This window comes from Salmo trutta, chromosome 34 (genome assembly GCF_901001165.1).
Source record: "Salmo trutta chromosome 34, fSalTru1.1, whole genome shotgun sequence".
NCBI classification, from domain to species: domain Eukaryota; kingdom Metazoa; phylum Chordata; class Actinopteri; order Salmoniformes; family Salmonidae; genus Salmo; species Salmo trutta.
In genome coordinates, this window is record NC_042990.1 from 3710696 (window position 1) to 3728803 (window position 18108).

At 41.8% G+C, this 18108-nt stretch overlaps 1 protein-coding gene across 2 annotated transcripts in view; it reads left to right on the forward strand.

Annotated features, from left to right (window-relative positions):
- The window catches only part of zfpm2b (zinc finger protein, FOG family member 2b), a 102606-nt gene extending 84971 nt beyond the window's left edge, over window positions 1-17635 (forward strand). For both annotated transcript variants that reach the window (XM_029731327.1, XM_029731328.1), the window contains 3 exons: window positions 7526-7732; window positions 8389-8625; window positions 14406-17635. In XM_029731327.1, the coding sequence (XP_029587187.1) occupies window positions 7526-7732; window positions 8389-8625; window positions 14406-16825 (2864 nt within the window). In that variant the 3' untranslated portion in view covers window positions 16826-17635. The remainder of the gene's footprint in view (window positions 1-7525; window positions 7733-8388; window positions 8626-14405) is intronic.
- The last annotated feature ends 473 nt before the right edge of the window (window positions 17636-18108 follow it).

The window sequence follows — 18108 nt, forward strand, 5'->3', positions numbered from 1 at the left end:
TTTTAGGTTTTCCTTAATAATTTATCCTCTTAGATGTAAGGGACCTTCGTGGTTCTGGTACCGGTTCCGACCAACATTGTTGCTTATAAATCGATCTGTGGATACCGTAGATCAAAAAGGATTGTATTGGGAGACAGCCCTGGTTCCCACAGACACATTCATATTTTTTTCTGAAATCTGAAACCACTTGAAGCTGGGATCTCCCTTCTACCATTTCATTCGCTTTTCCGACTGTCTATCAACTCCTGGCTGAACCCTACATCGCAGCCACAGACAAAGCACATGCCTGCAATTGTTACATCGTAGCGCAGCATGGGAGCACATTCAGAGATCAATTTATAGCCATTAATCTAAAATAATTTATATAGGTTTTAAACAAAAAACACTTTCTGTTTCTCATAGATGGACAAGTTTAATATAAGATGAACGAGCTCAGGAAGCCAAGCTAGAGCTTTGTAAAACGTTTACAGTGAGGGTGGCTAACCTTTTGATCAAGAAAGACCTTTAGAAAATATGCACATTTCCTCTAAACATATAAATATGTATTTTACAGTTATAAGGAAAGTGAAATCTTATAGTTAGTAGTTTTATAATTTGATTTGGCTATATTTAGAAAGCATATGCTGTAAGTCATTTAAAGCCTTATTCATGGTTTTGTTGAATAGGAAATAAATCATATAAAATATAATATTTTAATATTTCTACCATATTTGTACTGTGTACTTGAGCTTATGTCTTCAAAAGTGACTAAACCTCAGAGTAATTTATAACCATTTTTACCAGAAAGGTGAGATTTGAACCTTTCTTTGAGTATGCGGCATTACTATACTGAAAAATTTATATAAACACAACATGCAACAATTTCAAAGCTTTTACTGAGTTACAGTTCATACTATAGAAGGAAATCATTCAATTGAAATAAATTCATTAGGCCCTAATCTATGGATTTCATATGACTAGGCAGGGACACAGCCACGGGTTGGCCTGAGAGGGCACAGGCCCCCCCATTTGGGAGCCAGGTCCACCCATTGGGGAGCCAGGCCCAGCCAATCAGAATCAGTTTTTCCCCACAAAAGGGCTTTATTACAGACATAAATACTCCTCAGCACCCCTCCTCAGACGATCCCATAGGTGAAGAAGCCGGATGTGGAGGCCCTGGACGTGGTTACACGTGGTCTGCGGTTGTGAAACGTTGGTTGTACTGCCAAATTCTCTAAAACAAAGTTGGAGGAGGCTTATGGTAGAGAAATTAACATTCAATTATTTGGCAACACCTCTGTTGGACATTCCTGCAGTCAGCATGCCAATTGCTCCTTCAAAACTTGAGACATCTATGGCATTGTGTTGTGTGACAAAACTGCACATTTTAGAGTGGACTTTTATTGTCCATAGGAAAAGGTGCACCTGTGTAATGATCCTTCTTTTTAATCAGCTTCTTGATATGCCACACCTGTCAGGCGGATGTATTATCTTGGCAAATGAGAAATGCTCACTAACAGGGATGTTAACAGACATTTTAGAGAAATAAGCTTTTTGTGTGTATGGAACATTTCTGGGATTTTTTATTTTATTTCATGAAAAATGGGACCAACAGTTTAGATGTTGCATTTATATTTTTGTTCAGTATAGTTATTGTTTATGGCCCTCTCATGATAAATATTTACTTTTGGTGATTACGTAGATGACATTTTTTATTATATTTTGTTACATTTAACTGGTTTTAAAGGAACGTTCCACAGCATGTCTCCAAGATTTCACCGCAAGTTGTTAATGGCCCTAGTTATCCAAATTGGCCAACAAAAAAAAACAATCGAGCTAATAAACAATAAAATTGCCTTTTATCCAACCAGGAAGTAATTTGTTAGAATCATGAGATTACTACAGCTTCCATGATGCTTTGCGTCTGGAGGGCAGGTACGTGGAGGAGTGTCTAAGCTAGATGGGTGTTAGATTGGCGCTAGCTCTGAATAATAAAAAAAAAAACAGACAGAACTCGAAGTCGATCTAGTAAAGATACACAACCACAATGCACACAACACTATATGAAAAGATGACGATATAAAAGCATTAGCTAGCAGGCGCAAAACACTTACTCTATTTGAGTGATAAGGCGAAAGCAACCAACTGTAGACAAAAGTCAAGGAGTGAAGTCTGGGGAGGTGCATCTGCGACAGCCGAAAGTCGGACACTGATGTGGTTTTCCAACAGCAAGGTTCAGTGCAACATGGCAGTGTTGCCATTGTTTATAAAAGTTGTTCTTTATAATGTGGAAATAAACATGTCTCCAACCCCCATATCACACACTCACAAACTTGAAATATGTGTGTACATTGTACAATCAATTGGTGAAAGAGAGAGCCTCAAATATAACATTAATTTGTATATATGCACTGTACACATGAATTGTGGCAAGTCTTTGGTCACATTCGCGTGTGGGGGAAAAAAACGATTGGTTGATAATAGTCTCCCACAATGCAGGTGATGGCTGCAGGATGAAGTTGGTGAAGAGCAACTGAAGAAACTTGCAGTCGACTGCAGTCAAAACTTTATGACCTTTGATCACATGATTTTTGTAAAGTTCATGCAGTCGACATGTAGGCGCAAGTCGGACAAATGGTCACCATCTTGACAAAAGTGATCTGCCCTCTGTCTCTGTAGCGATTACAGTAAGGGCAGTTTCCACATAGTCAGTGTTTCACGAGCTTCTCCAGCTTTGCAGCTGCTCACGTCTTTGTTGTTTTTGTTTGTTCACTCATTGATTTGCGTCAATATGCGGACTACTTTAACTCTGGATGAGCTACTAGGGACACATTGCCAACTGGTTTGTGCCCCGATATTCTATCCTCATGTACGACATATTGAGAAAGGACACCGTCCACGACTATGAGTCGGTCTACTAGCCAGAGATGTGGCCTCTGTGCTTCGCTTCCTGGCTTGTTCCTCTCCAACGTGCATTCACTCGCCAACAAAACTGATGAACTAATCAGCCTATACTCCAGAGTTTTATATTTTATGTTTACTGTTCCAATATTGTATTCTGTGTATTCTGTTTGTATATTGTCTACTGCTGGCAGCACCTTCTCACTCAGTCAAATTACGGTTATGTGTAAATGTACTTTGCGAATAAAGGTGATTCTGATTATATAACAAAACTTGATAAAAGTTGTACTCGTACTCTGCAAGGGGTAAATCTGGAACATAACCATACATAACTTTTGATCTACAGAACGCCTTTGGAAGCTGTTTTCACAGTCCTACATGTTTGTAATGTGATCTGGACAATGATTTTGGGGTACAAAATGTCCAGAATGTTCCTTTAAAATCATGAGGAGGACTGTCCTCCTCTTCCTCCCTGGAGGAGCCTCCCTGTTACATTAATCCCACAAACCCATTACAATGCCGTAACTTTTAAGACTTGGATAAACAAAGAGCCTAATTTAGATGGAAGTGGACATTTGTTGGCTCTGGGGTCTTTGAGTCTGTGTTGGAAGAGAGGAAACAAAGACCAAAGGGAGTGGAAGTTTGTTGGTTCATGTACTGTGAGGCAATCGAGGAAGACAAGAGTTAGATGGAGACTAGGAGAGGACTGTTTGTCTGACTGTCACTTTGCAGCAGTGGACTGACAGCAGCTGGTTACCCACACCAATAACAGTCCGTCAAGAAACTCACTCAACTCGCTCTTCCAACAAAAAATGAGAAAATTGGACACAGGTTGAATTTTTTTAAATATGCGTAAAGACCCTCAAAACTCACTGCACCCCCACCCCCCGGCCCCACCCATATGTAGGACGGAAAATAAATATGAATATGAAATATGCGTTACCCCTAAACAAGCATCCTGGCCCTGGGATTGTAGCGGATGTTCAGTTGCTTCGTGCTGCTGTCCTCTCCGCTGTCTGTTTGATCTAGTGCTCTGGCATTGCGATCAATGAGGACACAGGTGCAGGGCGCAGATGGCAGCGTGCTGATACCAGGGGGGGTGCGGGTTGGATGGAGGGGGAGTGGAGGGGGGTTCAGAGACCGTGCCAGGATGACAGAATGGTACCAGGGGCGGGGGCCCTCCCCTTCCCTCCCCCTCCTGTGAAACATGCAGTCCCATCTTCACTAATGGAGGTTGTTGTTGTTTTGTTCTCAGTGCATGCTTTTGATTTGTGGTTCAGGCTAAGGGAAACTGCACTCCGAAACATAGTTTTAGTGTTCTGAGTTCCAATTTAATAGATCTTTGGACATAAAAGGTTTAGGCCTCCTGGGGAGCTAATCATAACAAAGTAGCAAGGACAGCCTATTACCACTGCAGTGTCCATTTAATGCTGGTTTTAATAGTCCAAAACAAGCATTTCGTTACACCCGCAATATCTCCCAAGTGGCGCAGCGGTCTAAGGCACTGCATCTCAGAGCAAGAGGTGTCACTACAGTCCCTGGTTTGAATCCAGGCTGTATCACTTCCTGCTGTGATTGGGAGTGCCATAGGGCGGGGCACAATTGGCCCAGCGTTGTCTAGGTTTGGCCGGGGTAGGCCGTCATTGTAAATAAATACTTGTTCTTAACTGACTTGCCTAGTTAAAAAATGTAAAAAAATAACATCTGCTAAATATGTGTATGTCATCAATAAAATTAGATTTGTAAAAAGTGACTGATGTTAAAGCGTAACTGTCAAAGGTATGGTATGTTAGGCTACTCCCCTCTGTATGCTATTGTATGTCTAATGTCATGTGAATCCCTGTGTAATCTGGATTCCCTGACTGAGGATGCAATTGGTTTTGGTATATGAGCAAGAAAATTGTGAATTAGAGACAAATCAGATTCTAACAAAATGTTGAAATACTGTTAATTCTCATCTCATTGCTTGTTTATGACTTGTTTATGACGAAGTGCAGTGTGGTAACAGTAATCCATGGAGAGAGCGCCACCTTGTGGAGAAGAGGTGTCACCTCTTGATCAACTGCCACAAGGGAAAGAAAGGAATGGCAGATTTTTTATTTAACTAGGCAAGTCAGTTAAGAACAAATTCTTATTAACAAAGACAGCCTACACCGGCCAAACCCGGACGACGCTGGGCCAATTAAGCACTGCCCTATGGGACTCCAAATCATGGCCGGTTGTCATACAGGCCAATTTCATCCTTTACAAACCTTTGTTGCTGCTGTTGCTGCTTGGCTTTGAGAAGTGATTGGCAGAATTTTTTATGAATTCTTACTTGTTACTATAAACAGTATATTTTAAAATGTAGTACCTTGCTAAGAAATCATCTGCAATTGTAATTTGAAGGTTATGTAAATCCATCACATTACATGTAATGGGTGAACGTGTGCACGTAATGTTGAAATAGCAATTGTCAGAGCCTTATATTCTCAACATAAGGCTCTGGCTTTAGCTGAAATCAATCATACTAGTTCCATTCACATGCGTATGATTTTTTGTGTGTTTGCCATGCACATCTTCAAATGGAGAGGTACTAGAATCCAGCAGAAGCATTGTCCAGCTGGTCTGTCAGTACCCTGTGTCTTTCTTCTAGTGTTTAGCTCCAAAGTATCATGGTTAGCTCGTTATCTCGGCAGCCAGACTTTTGTAAATAGTCATATTAAAAGATGGAGAGGCTGTCATTGGGAGAGAGAGAAATGTTATCATGGCTCCAAAGCCCTCCTTTCTTGTTCTTCTGCCTAATTAGTTTGTTCTCTGGCCTCCTGTGGAATGTTCCATGCCAAGGCTTCTAGAATTAGATTTTCCAGGACTTTCATATGAAAAGTGTTTGTTCTAGGATGTAAACTCAGCAAAAAAAGAAACGTCCTCTCACTGTCAACTGTGTTTATTTTCAGCAAACTTAACATGTGTAAATATTTGTATGAACATAACAATATTCAACAACTGAGACATAAACTGAACAAGTTCCACAGACATGTGACTAACAGAAATGTAAAAATGTGTCCCTGAACAAAGGTCAAAATCAAAAGTAACAGTATCTGGTGTGACCACCAGCTGCATTAAGTACTGCAGTGCATCTCCTCCTCATGGACTGCACCAGATTTGCCAGTTCTTGCTGTGAGATGTTACCCCACTCTTCCACCAAGGCACCTGCAAGTTCCCAGACATTTCTGCGGGGAATGGCTCTAGCCCTCACCCTCCGATCCAACAGGTCCCAGACGTGTTCAATGAGATTGAGATCCGGGCTCTTTGTTGGCCATGGCAGAACACTGACATTCCTGTCTTGCAGGAAATCACGCACAGAACGAGCAGTATGGCTGGTGGCATTGTCATGCTGGAGGGTCATGTCAGGATAAGCCTGCAGGAAGGGTACCACATGAGGGAGGAGGATGTCCTCCCTGTAACGCACAGCGTTGAGATTGCCTGCATTGACAACAAGCTCAGTCCAATGATGCTGTGACACACCGCCCCAGACCATGACGGACCCTCCACCTCCAAGTCGATCCCGCTCCAGAGTACGGGTCTCAGTGTAACGCTCATTTCTTCGAAGATAAACACAAATCTGACCGTCACCCCTGGTGAGACAAAACCGCTTTTCGCCAGTCCTGTTTGGTCCAGCGACAGTGGGTTTGTGCCCATAAGCAACACTGTTGCCGGTGATGTCTGGTGAGGACCTGCTTTACAACAGGCCTACAAGCCCTCAGTACAGCCTCTCTCAGCCTATTGCGGACAGAGCACTGATGGAGGGATTGTGCGTTCCTGGTGTAACTCGGGCAGTTGTTGTTGCCATCCTGTACCTGTTCCGCAGGTGTGATGTTTGGATGTACCGATCCTGTGCAGGTTTTTGTTTCACGTGGTCTGCCACTGCGAGGACGATCAGCTGTCCGTCCTGTCTTGCTGTCTTAGGCGTCTCACAGTATGGACATTGCAATTTATTGCCCTGGCCACATCTGTGTCCTCATGACTCCTTGCAGCAAGCCTAAGGCACGTTCACGCAGATGAGCAGGGACCCTGGGCCACTTTCTTTTGGTGTTTTCCAGAGTCAGTAGAAAGGCCTCTTTAGTGTCCTAAGTTTTCATAACTGTGACCTTAATTGCCTACCGTATGTAAGCTGTTAGTGTCTTAACGACCGTTCCACAGGTGCATGTTCATTAATTGTTTATGGTTCATTGAACAGGCATGGAAACAGTGTTTAAAGCCTTTACAATGAAGATCTGTGAAGTTATTTAGATTTTTACGAATTATCTTTGAAAGACAGGGTCCTGAAAAAGGGACGTTTCTTTTTTTGCTGAGTTTATATTGAATGCGGTGGACTGCATGGGTTTTACTCATGTTTGACTTGCACAGAGAGAATTCCTTTAATTCATTTTCAAGCTGGTGTATCTGAATATGACCTATTAATCATGTAGCTTAAGCCCTAAGCAATTGTACAGTGTGCGAACTGAAGCAGAGAGCATACCATATACTTTACAATACAACATTGGAGTATTATTGCAGGCATAGTCTTTTTTTCTACAATACATCTTTTAACTGATATTCAGACATTATAAGTACACAGTTTCTACCTGATTACTACAAAGAAGAACACGTTTTTGTTTCTCAGGTAGACAACTTTGGTGCACTACAACCAAACCCATCATGGAAGGAGAGGAGCTAGCTGCGTTTGCTGTGGACTTCTACTCCCGTCTTCAGGCGGTCAACCAGGCAGCTCTCTTTGAGGGAATGTACCCGGCCAGATTGCTGGACTCCATCCAACTATTGCCCCAACAGGCCAACATGGCATCCATACTTCCCAACGCTATAGTCAACAGTAAGTACAACTTAAAGCCTAGGAGACTAGGGCCCATGCCAAATCTTTTCAGCCTCCCGAGGGGGAAGAGGCGTTGTTGTGCCCTCTTCACGACTGTGTTGATGTGTGTGTGTGCGTGTGGGTATGTGTCCGTCCATGCATAGTTGTGTGTGTTTGTGTGTGTACGTAGGTTTGTGTATTTTTGTGTGTGTGCGTGCGAATGTGTGTTTGTTTGTCTATCATCAATTAGCTATCTCAGCTTAGATGAGTCTGTTTGGCAGGTATAAGAGCCTACGGGTTCTTCTTGACCTTCAGTTTGTGTTGAAATTAAGTATTTACTCTTCACCCACATAGACAGCACCCCCATCAAATAACAGCCCATTTACTCTGATTAAGGTCTATTGGGTTCAGGTCATCGCTCTTTGACAGTCTATTCCAGCCTTGGTGAAAAATTAAAGTTAACTTAAGCTAAAACGCTTTCCTCACCCAAGAGACCGCACTGATGCTTTTTAGAGAGTCGATTAAGTACAGTGAGATGTGATTCTAATGTCTATGTGTGTGTATTCATCATGATTGGTTAGATTTATAATGCTTTTCCAGTGCTCAATGCACTGTACATGGTAGGCCTAATGGGGTGAACTCACCTCATCTCTGTATTCATCTCTGTCTTTCTGCAGAGGACATCTTCCCTTGTAAGGCATGTGGGATATGGTACCGCAGTGAGAAGAACCTGCAGGCTCATCTGATGTACTATTGCAGTGGGAGACAGAGGGACTCAGTCTCAGACATGATGGCAGAGCAGTTAGACAGGAAGACTGGTCCCCATCACATGCCCAACGTAGGCCCCTACCCACACTGCAATATAACTGGATCAGTACAGCAGGCCTTGGAGATGCACTTGAACACCCACAATGGTAAGCTGAGAGGAGAATATGTTGACATTGTTAGGTTCTAAGTTCTGGTACAAATCTAGTCGGATACCAAAAGTCAAACTAGATTTATTCAACACACTGGGCGTTGCAGCTGCAAAAGCACTCATACAATTCACAGAATCATATATTTATACCTTCCGATTAGGTCGAGTCACATCCTTGTATTTCTAGGATCAACAATCAATCTCTGTTGCAGTGCAAGAACTGTGTCTGTTCCTCCTATTTATTATTATTGACCTTTATTTCAACAGAAAAGACATACAGTTGAAGTCAGAAGTTTACATACACTTAGGTTGGAGTCATGAAAACTAGTTTTTCAACCACTCCACAAATTTCTTGTTAACAAACTATAGTTTTGGCAAGTCGGTTAGGACGTTTACTTTGTGCATGACACAAGTAATCTTTCCAACAATTGTTTACAGACAGATTATTTCACTTATAATTCATTGTATCACAATTCCAGTGGGTCAGAAGTTTACATACACTAAGTTGACTGTGCCTTTAAACAGCTTGGAAAAATCCAGAAAATGATGTCATGGCTTTAGAAGCTTCTGATAGGTTAATTGACATAATTTGAGTCAATTGGAGGTGTACCTGTGGATGTATTTCAAGGCCTGCCTTCAAACTCAGTGCCTCTTTGCTTGACATCATGGAAAAATCTAAAGAAATCAGCCAAGATTTCAGCAATTTCCAAACGCCTGAAGGTACCACGTTCATCTGGACAAATAATAGGACGCAAGTATAAACACCATGGGACCACACAGCCGTCATACCGCTCAGGAAGGAGTTGTCTTTAAAGTCACGTAGATTTACATTTTAGTAGACGCTCTTATCCAGAGCGTCTTACAGTAGTCAATGCATACATTTCATAAAAAATGTTCCGTACTGGTCCCCCGTGGGAATCGAACCCACAACCCTGGCATTGCAAACACCATGCTCTACCAACTGAGCCACACGGGATGTAGATCACATCATTATGCTCTTTTTGTTTCAAAGTCTTGCTCCAAAAGCTTCCGACTTACCTAACATCACTGTTAAGATTTAAAACTACAAGTTGGTTAACTTTGGAGACTCCTTTTGTGTCTACAGAGCTAGGTAAATCGGCTTTTAATTTCCTTTGCACCCTATGTTTGGAATCATCTCCAAAATACTTTTCGATTGGAAGTCCCTAGGGCAATTCAGACAGCTGACAGAGGATTTTTATAATGAAGGATGTGTTTGTTTTAATTGACTGTTTTGTATCTTAATGTGTATTTAATGTGTAAATTGTCTATTTATGTTTATCTATACTTGCCTGTTGTATATGCTTGTTTTTGTATTGTGCAGGGCTCATTTGTAAAATAGACATACAGTTGAAGTCGGAAGTTTACATACACCTAAGCCAAATACATTTAAACTCAGTTTTTCCCAATTCCTGACATTTAATCCTAATAAAAATTCCCTGTCTTAGGTCAGTTAGGATCAGCACTTTATTTTAAGAATGTGAAATGCCAGAATAATAGTAGAAAGAATGATGTATTTCAGATTTTATTTCTTTTGTCACATTCCCAGTGGGTCAGAAGTTTACATACACTCAATTAGTATTTGGTAGCATCGCCTTTAAATTGTTTAACTTGCGGGACCACCTGCGGGACACAGCCAGTGAAGTATCAGGGTGGCAAATTCAAAAACAACAAAATGTCAAAATTCAACTTTCTCAAACATACAACTATTTTACACCATTTTAAAGATACACTTCTCCTTGATGTAGCCACATTGTCCGATTTCAAAAAGGCTTTACAGAGAAAGCAAAACATTAGATTATGTTAGGAGAGTACATAGACAAAAATAATCACACAGCCATTTTCCATGCAAGGACATGTGTCAATAAAACCCAAAACACAGCTAAATGAAGCACTAACCTTTGACGATCTTCATCAGATGACACTCCTAGGACATTATGGTACACAATACATGTATGTTTTGTTCGATAAAGTTCATATTTATATCCAAAAACCCCATTTTATATTGGCGCGTGATGTTCAGAAAATGTATTCCCAACAAAACCTCTGGTGAATGTGTACATCAATGTACAAAAAAACTCATCATAAACGTTGACAAAATATAACAATTATTTAAAGAATTATAGATAGACTACTCCTGGATGCAACCGCTGTGTCAGATTTTAAAATAGCTTTACGGAGAAAGCACATTTTTCAATATTCTGAGTACATAGCTCAGCCATCACGGCGAGCTATACAGACACCCGCCAAGTTCGGGGCAACCTAAACTCAGAATTAGTATTATAAATATTCTCTTACCTTTGCTGATCTTTGTCAGAATGCACTCCCAGAACTGCTACTTCCACAAGAAATGTTGTTTTTGTTCCAAATAATCCATATTTATGTCCAAATACCTCCGTTTTGTTCGTGCGTTCAGAGCACTATCCAGAGGTATAACGCGCGAGCGCGGTACCAGAGACAAAGTCAAAATGTTCCATTACTGTACTTAGAAGCATGTCAAATGCTGTTTAAAATCAATCTTTATGGTATTTTTCTACGTAAAATTGTGATAATATTCAAACCTGACAATAGCGTATTCATTCAAGGAGAAAAAGAAGGAACAGTGCGCTCGTGGGACCGAGCATATCCAATCCCTTTGTTGCCAGGCATTCCACTCAGAAACTGAGCTCCTATTATCTGCCCAGTGACAGGAGAATGCTCAAACCACTTTCTGAAGGCTTTAGACAGCCAATGGAAGCCTTAGGAAGTGTAACGTAACCCCACGGATACTGTAGATTCGAAAGGGACTAGAAAGAAGAACTACATTTCTCAGATCCTCCACTTCCTGGTTGACTTTTTCTCAGGTTTTTGCCTGCCATATGAGTTCTGTTATACTCACAGACACCATTCAAACAGTTCTAGAAACTTTAGAGTGTTTTCTATCCAAATCTACTAATTATATGCATATTCTAGTTTCTGGGCCAGAGTAGTAACCTGTTTAAATTGGGTACGTTTTTCATCCGGCCGTGAAAATACTGCCCCCTAGCCCAGACAGGTTAACTTGGGTGAAACGTTTTGGCTAGCCTTCCACAAGCTTCCCACAATAAGTTGGGTGAATTGTGGCCCATTCCTCCAGACAGAGCTGGTGTAACTGAGTCAGGTTTGTATGGGATTGAGGTCAGGGTTTTGTGATGGCCACTCCAATACCTTGACTTTGTTGTCCGTAAGCCAGTTTGCCACAACTTTGGAAGTATGCTTGGGGTCATTGTCCATTTGGAAGACCCATTTGCAACCAAGCTTTATCTTCCTGACTGATGTCTTGAGATGATGCTTCAATATATCCACATAATTTTCCTTTCCTCATGATGCCATCTATTTTGTGAAGTACACCAGTCCCTCCTGCAGCAAAGCACCCCCACAACATGATGCTGTCACCCCCGTGCTTCACGGTTGGGATGGTGTTCTTCGGCTTGCAAGCGTCACCCTTTTTCCTCCAAACATAACAATGGTCATCATGGCCAAACAGTTCTATTTTTGTTTCATCAGACCAGAGGACATTTCTCCAAAAAGTACGATCTTTGTCCCCTGTGCACTTGCAAACCGTAGTCTGTCTTTTTTATGGAGGTTTAGGAGCAGTGGCTTCTTCCTTGCTGAGTGGCATTTCAGGGTGTCGATATAGGACTTGTTTTACTGTGGATATAGATACTTTTGTACCTGTTTCCTCCAGCATCTTTACAAGGTCCTTTGCTGTTGTTCTGGGATTGATTTGCATTTCGCACCAAAGTACGTTCATCTCCAGGAGACAGAATGCGTCTCCTTCCTGAGCGGTATGACGACTGCGTGGTCCCATGGTGTTTATACTTGAGTAGTTTTGTTTGTACAGATGAACGTGGTACCTTCAGGTGTTTGGAAATTGCTCCCAAGGATGAACCAGACTTGTGGAGGTCTACAATTTATTTTCTGAGGTCTTGGCTGATTTCTTTAGATTTTTCCATGATGTCAAGCAAAGAGGCACTGAGTTTGAAGGTACAGTGAGGGAAAAAGGTATTTGATCCCCTGCTGATTTTGTACGTTTGCTCACTGACAAAAAAGGAGCAGTCTATAATTTTAATGGTAGGTTTATTTGAACAGTGAGAGACAGAATAACAACAACAAAAAATCCAGAAAAACACATATCAAAAATGTTATAAATTGATTTGCATTTTAATGAGGGAAATAAGTATTTGACCCCTCTGCAAGGGGGGGTCAAATTTCCCTAACTGTAGGCCTTGAAATACAGGTACACCTCCAATTGACTCAAATGGTGCCAATTAGCTAATTTGCAAATGATGTAAATTAGCCTATCAGAAGCTTCTAAAGCCATGACATTTTCTGGAATTGTCCAAGCTGTTTAAAGGCACAGTCAACTTAGTGTATGTAAACTTCTGACCCACTGTAACTGTGATACAGTGAAATAATTTGTCTATAAACAATTGTTGGAGAAATTACTTGTGTCATGCACAAAGTAGATGTCCTAACCGACTTGCCAAAACTATAGTATGTTAACAATAAATTTGTGGAGTGGATGAAAAACGAGTTTTAATGACTCCAACCTAAGTGTATGTAAACTTCCGACTTCAACTGTATATAATGAATATTATTTCAGAGGACAGAAATTACATATATTAAAGCATTAGACCTCGCCCTAAAGGCTTCAGTCATACAAAACATATACTGTACTTAAATCCGAAGTGGTTCTCTAGCAGATTAGTAACAAGAAATTTGTGGAGTGGTTGGAAAAATGAGTTTTAATGACTCCAACCTAAGTGTATGTAAACTTCCGACTTCAACTGTATACAGGCCGTCGGTAAATACACCCAAAATCAAAAATGTAATTCAACAAAATAGACACTAGCCTGTTTAACCGTAACTTTCTTCAACAAACAATTCATTCTCAAACAAATGTGTGCTGTTGGGTATACTCCTGTGTCCGTATTGCATTTACTTGGTAATAGACACGTTTCTAGTTGAAAAAACAAACATATGTACCTTTATTTAACTAGGCAAGTCAGTTATCAACAAATTCTCATTAAGACGGCCTACACCAGCCAAACCCGGACGACGCTGGGCCAATTGTGCACCGCCCTATGGGACTCCCAATCACGGCTGGATGTGATACAGCCTAGGGGACTGAGATGTAGTGCCTTAGACCGGTGCGCCACTCGGGAGCCCGAATACAAAATGTTATGTTTGGGGTAAATCCAAGACAATACATCACTGATTACCACTCTTCATATTTTCAAGCATGGCTGCATCATGTTATGGGTATGCTTGCCATCGGCAAGTACTATGGAGTTTTTTTAGGATAAAAAGAAACAGAATAGAGCTAAGCACAGGCAAAATCCTAGAGGAAAACCTGATTCAGTCTGCTTTCCAACAGACACTGGGAGACAAATTCACCTTTCAGCAGTACAGTAACCTAAAACTCAAGGCCAAATATACACTGGAGTTGCTTACCAAGATGACATTGAATGTCCCTGAGTGGCCTAGATACAGTTTTGACTCAAACTGACTTCAAAATCTATGGCAAGATTTGAAAATCGCTGTCTAGCAATGATCAACAACCAACATGACAAAGCTCGAAGATTTTTTTAAAGAATAATGTGCAAGAATTTTCTGTAGATTGTTGACAAAAATTAAATACATTTTAATCCCACCTCGTAGCCAAACAAAATGTGAAAAAAGTAAATGGGTGGAACTTTCTGAAGGCATTAACAATCTAAAATGTCTTCTTCTCCCCAGGTGTTAAGATGGAGGAGGTGGTGTCCACTGGCAGTAGTAGTATGAAATGCACAGTCTGTGACCACACAGCGGACTCCCTCCCCTTACTCCAACAGCACATTCTCTCCCACCTGTCTCAGACAAGCTACCGGTGCTCCCACTGCCACTTCAGCTTCTCCTCCCCCAGGGAACTGGACAAGCACCGGGAGGATCACGGACACAGCCACAGCCCACTCAGACAGCACGGTCCCTTGCAGGTCGAGACAGAGTACTCTCCCAGGGAGGGAAGCAGCGTGGAGAGGAGCCCCCAGCGGGCCATAGTGAAACAGGGGAAGGAGCTCCTTCAGAGCCCAGTACTGGGTAGCATCCTTGACACCAGGACTAGTCCCAATGCGGAGCTGGAGAAGATGGAGACTTTCCCGGTGAAAGCTAACCCTAACTCAGGAAGCAGGGCTAGTTTCTCCTACACCAGTGTCAAATCGGAACCCTCCAGCCCTCGCCAGGCATCCTCACCCATCCAGAACTACATGGGCCCCGCTGCTTTTCCAATGGGGCCATTCTTACCCCATTTCCCCTTCTCACAGGACATAACAGCTGCCCCCCAGGCCTCGGAGATCCTGGCTAAGATGTCCGAGCTGGTCCACCGTAGACTGAGGCATGGCGGTACTAACAACTACCCCCCTCATGTCATGTACAGCACCCTTGTCCACAAAGGGGCCACGTGTTTCAAATGCAATATCACTTTCGGTAACTTGGACAACTACTTAGTTCATAAAAAGGACTACTGTAATAGCCGTTGGCAGCATGTGACCAAGCCACATGATTACGCCGGTGTCCTGGACAAAGTGGCTGATACAGGGAGCCCTAAAAGTGGGGATTTGGGTGGGTTGGGCAGCATGAACATGGGTCAGGGTCATCTATCTGACCACAACAGTCATCTCATGTCCCCCCGCCTGAACTTGTCAGGACTGGATGTTGGGGAAGGGAAGGCACAAGTTCATGGGGAGCTCCCAGGTAGCGTGAAGAACCCCTCCACCCCCACCAGTTCAGATGAGAACCCCTCTATACAAGATGTGACAAGTCCCAAAACATCCCAAACGCCCGAGACAGACCCTAACAAGACAACGTGCGAGCCCTGTAAGATCACCTTTAGTCGTACCGAGACCTACATGGTTCACAAGCAGTATTACTGCGCCACACGCCATGACCCGCCCATGAAACGAGTGCATGGAAACAAACTGCCCGCCACCCAGAGAATGGTTCGTACGCGGAAACGGAGGAAGAACTTAGAAATTAGTGTTCCCAACCATGAACAACAGAGGCCTCCCATGAGTCATCATCCACATTACTTTGGGATAGCATCCATTGGAGGACGAGGCATGTACCAAGACCCAGGGAAGATATATGGTAACCAGTTTCACCCCAGTTACAACTTGTTTCTTGGCATGGTTCCTAAGCATCCAGAGGCTAATCTCCCTGTCACTAAATCAGCTCTGATATCTAAGTGTAACGCCATAGCTCAAGATGATCTGGACAGCCCTATCGATCTTAGTAAAAAGTGTTTATCATCAAGCCCTGGTAAATTATCTACCGCTCCTAAAAGACTCACGGACTATCACGAGTGCACAGAGTGCAAGATCAGCTTCAACAAAGTGGAAGACTACCTTGCGCACAAACTGAGCTCTTGCCCCATCACTGCTCCAGATCACAAAATATCTGAGGTTGTAAAAAGAGAAGGGTTTAACAACCCAGTAGATGACAACGATACACACCTGGAGAAATGTGTCACCAATGGAGCCAAAAAGGTGTCTTTTCAAACAGGTAGCACTAAGGGGGATCAGCTCGCTGTCATCAAAGAGGAAAGCAGGGACCAGTTTCTGTCCCAAGAATTTAGCCCTCCATTATTTAAGAAAATTAGACATGATGAACAGATTTCACCCTTTTATGGAATCAAGCCTGCCGACTATACCACAGGTACAGTGGTGATGCAGAGAGAGCTCAGCGAGCAGAGACAGAGCCCCAATGAAGGGAGTGAGGTGGAAAAAGATCAGCCTATGCCTGATGGCTACCAGGAAACACAAGGTGTTTTGCCCCAAAATGGCTGCCAGGAGCCTGAGAACACAGAGAACACACTCCAGGACAACAAGCTTGTTCATTCCCATCTCCCAGACAGCCAAGTATCATCCTTGTCAGATTCAGACAGTCCTGTCAGTGTCAAGCCCAAGAACAGCACTTCCTCATCCTCGTCCTCCCCAGCAGTATCTAAGACAGAGGAGGTCCTACCCTCCTGTGAGAAAAGAAGCCTAAACGGTTCCATCCAGGCAACACAGGGTAACGTAAAATACTGCCGCCCCTGCGACATCCAGTTCAACAACCTGTCCAACTTCATAACGCACAAGAAGTTTTACTGCTCGTCACACACCGCCGAGCACGTCAAATGAGTTTGGTTCGGGTGCCCAGTCTCTCTCCTCCTCAACCTGCCTCACACAGGGTAAATACAGCACTGCTGGTGGACAATCAAGAGTAGCATCTCCTTCAGTTTAATAATGCAAACATATTTGTGGGACAAAATAAATGTGTCATCCTCTGTGTCATCCTTTCCCGCTATGTGATTTATTTATTTAATTCGAAAAATACTTCCACTGTTAAGATTTGAATTGATATTTAATTGAAAAAAGTTATATTTAAAGCCTTGTGTCATACGCACAGAGAATTTCTGACTTTTGAATGCATATTTATATATTGATTATGAGAGGTACAACAAACTATTTGGGGTTGAAAAGCCTCAGAAACACTAGTCTATCTGTACAGATTATTCTTTTAGTATGTTTACCATCATTAAGTGATACAAAAATACTGTTTTTGAAATTATAGGACATGTTTGTTAATCTTATATTTCAGTGTAGAACTTTGTCATGTACTTAATGTGTAAATTGTAGCTTGTATATTCATTTAAATGTCTGATTTTACTCTGATGCAAAACTTGTTTTTAAGTGTACCTCTGTTGATTTTGTTCTCCTTTTATATCTCTAAAGTGAATTCATATTTTTATTTTGTCTGATTTGATGAATTGTTGATAAAATGTTTATGAGTATTGACCATGAAGGTTGGGTGATGTGATCATTCCAATGTCAAAAAATACATTGTTAAAATGTGTTGCTATGCATGCCTGTGTTCGGAATGAAATTCCTCAAAATGTTTGATATTTTTACTTTGTGTTGTGGAAATTTTAATAAAAATCTCAGGCACAACTTGCTTTGTGATGTCTATCTACAGTATCTCCTTCCTCAAATATGCATCCTCACAATACACACATGATGTTACATTACCACCTAGTGGGTGTATATTGAATAGATAGTACAAGCATTTAAAGTATATCTGCATACCAAGGATACTCATGACTGACTTGGACATCTTCTATGCACGCTAATATCTACAGGGGGCTTTTGGCTATTTCAATATGCTAAGTAATTTATGTTGAAGGAAATGGAAAAATAAATTCAACAATGTTCTGCAGTCTGACCATTCCATTTGGCTTAGTAAGGGTTGAATGTCCTCATGGCATTTGATACTTTTGTGCATTTCACAGCCTCAGCCTACATTACAGTGCAGAATTCAATATATATGACCTGAAATATCTAGCAAGAACACTAATTTAGTTTTTTCAACAAAAAAGTTTGTTTTTGCAACATGTCATGTACTACAAGATATGGGAGTTTTACAA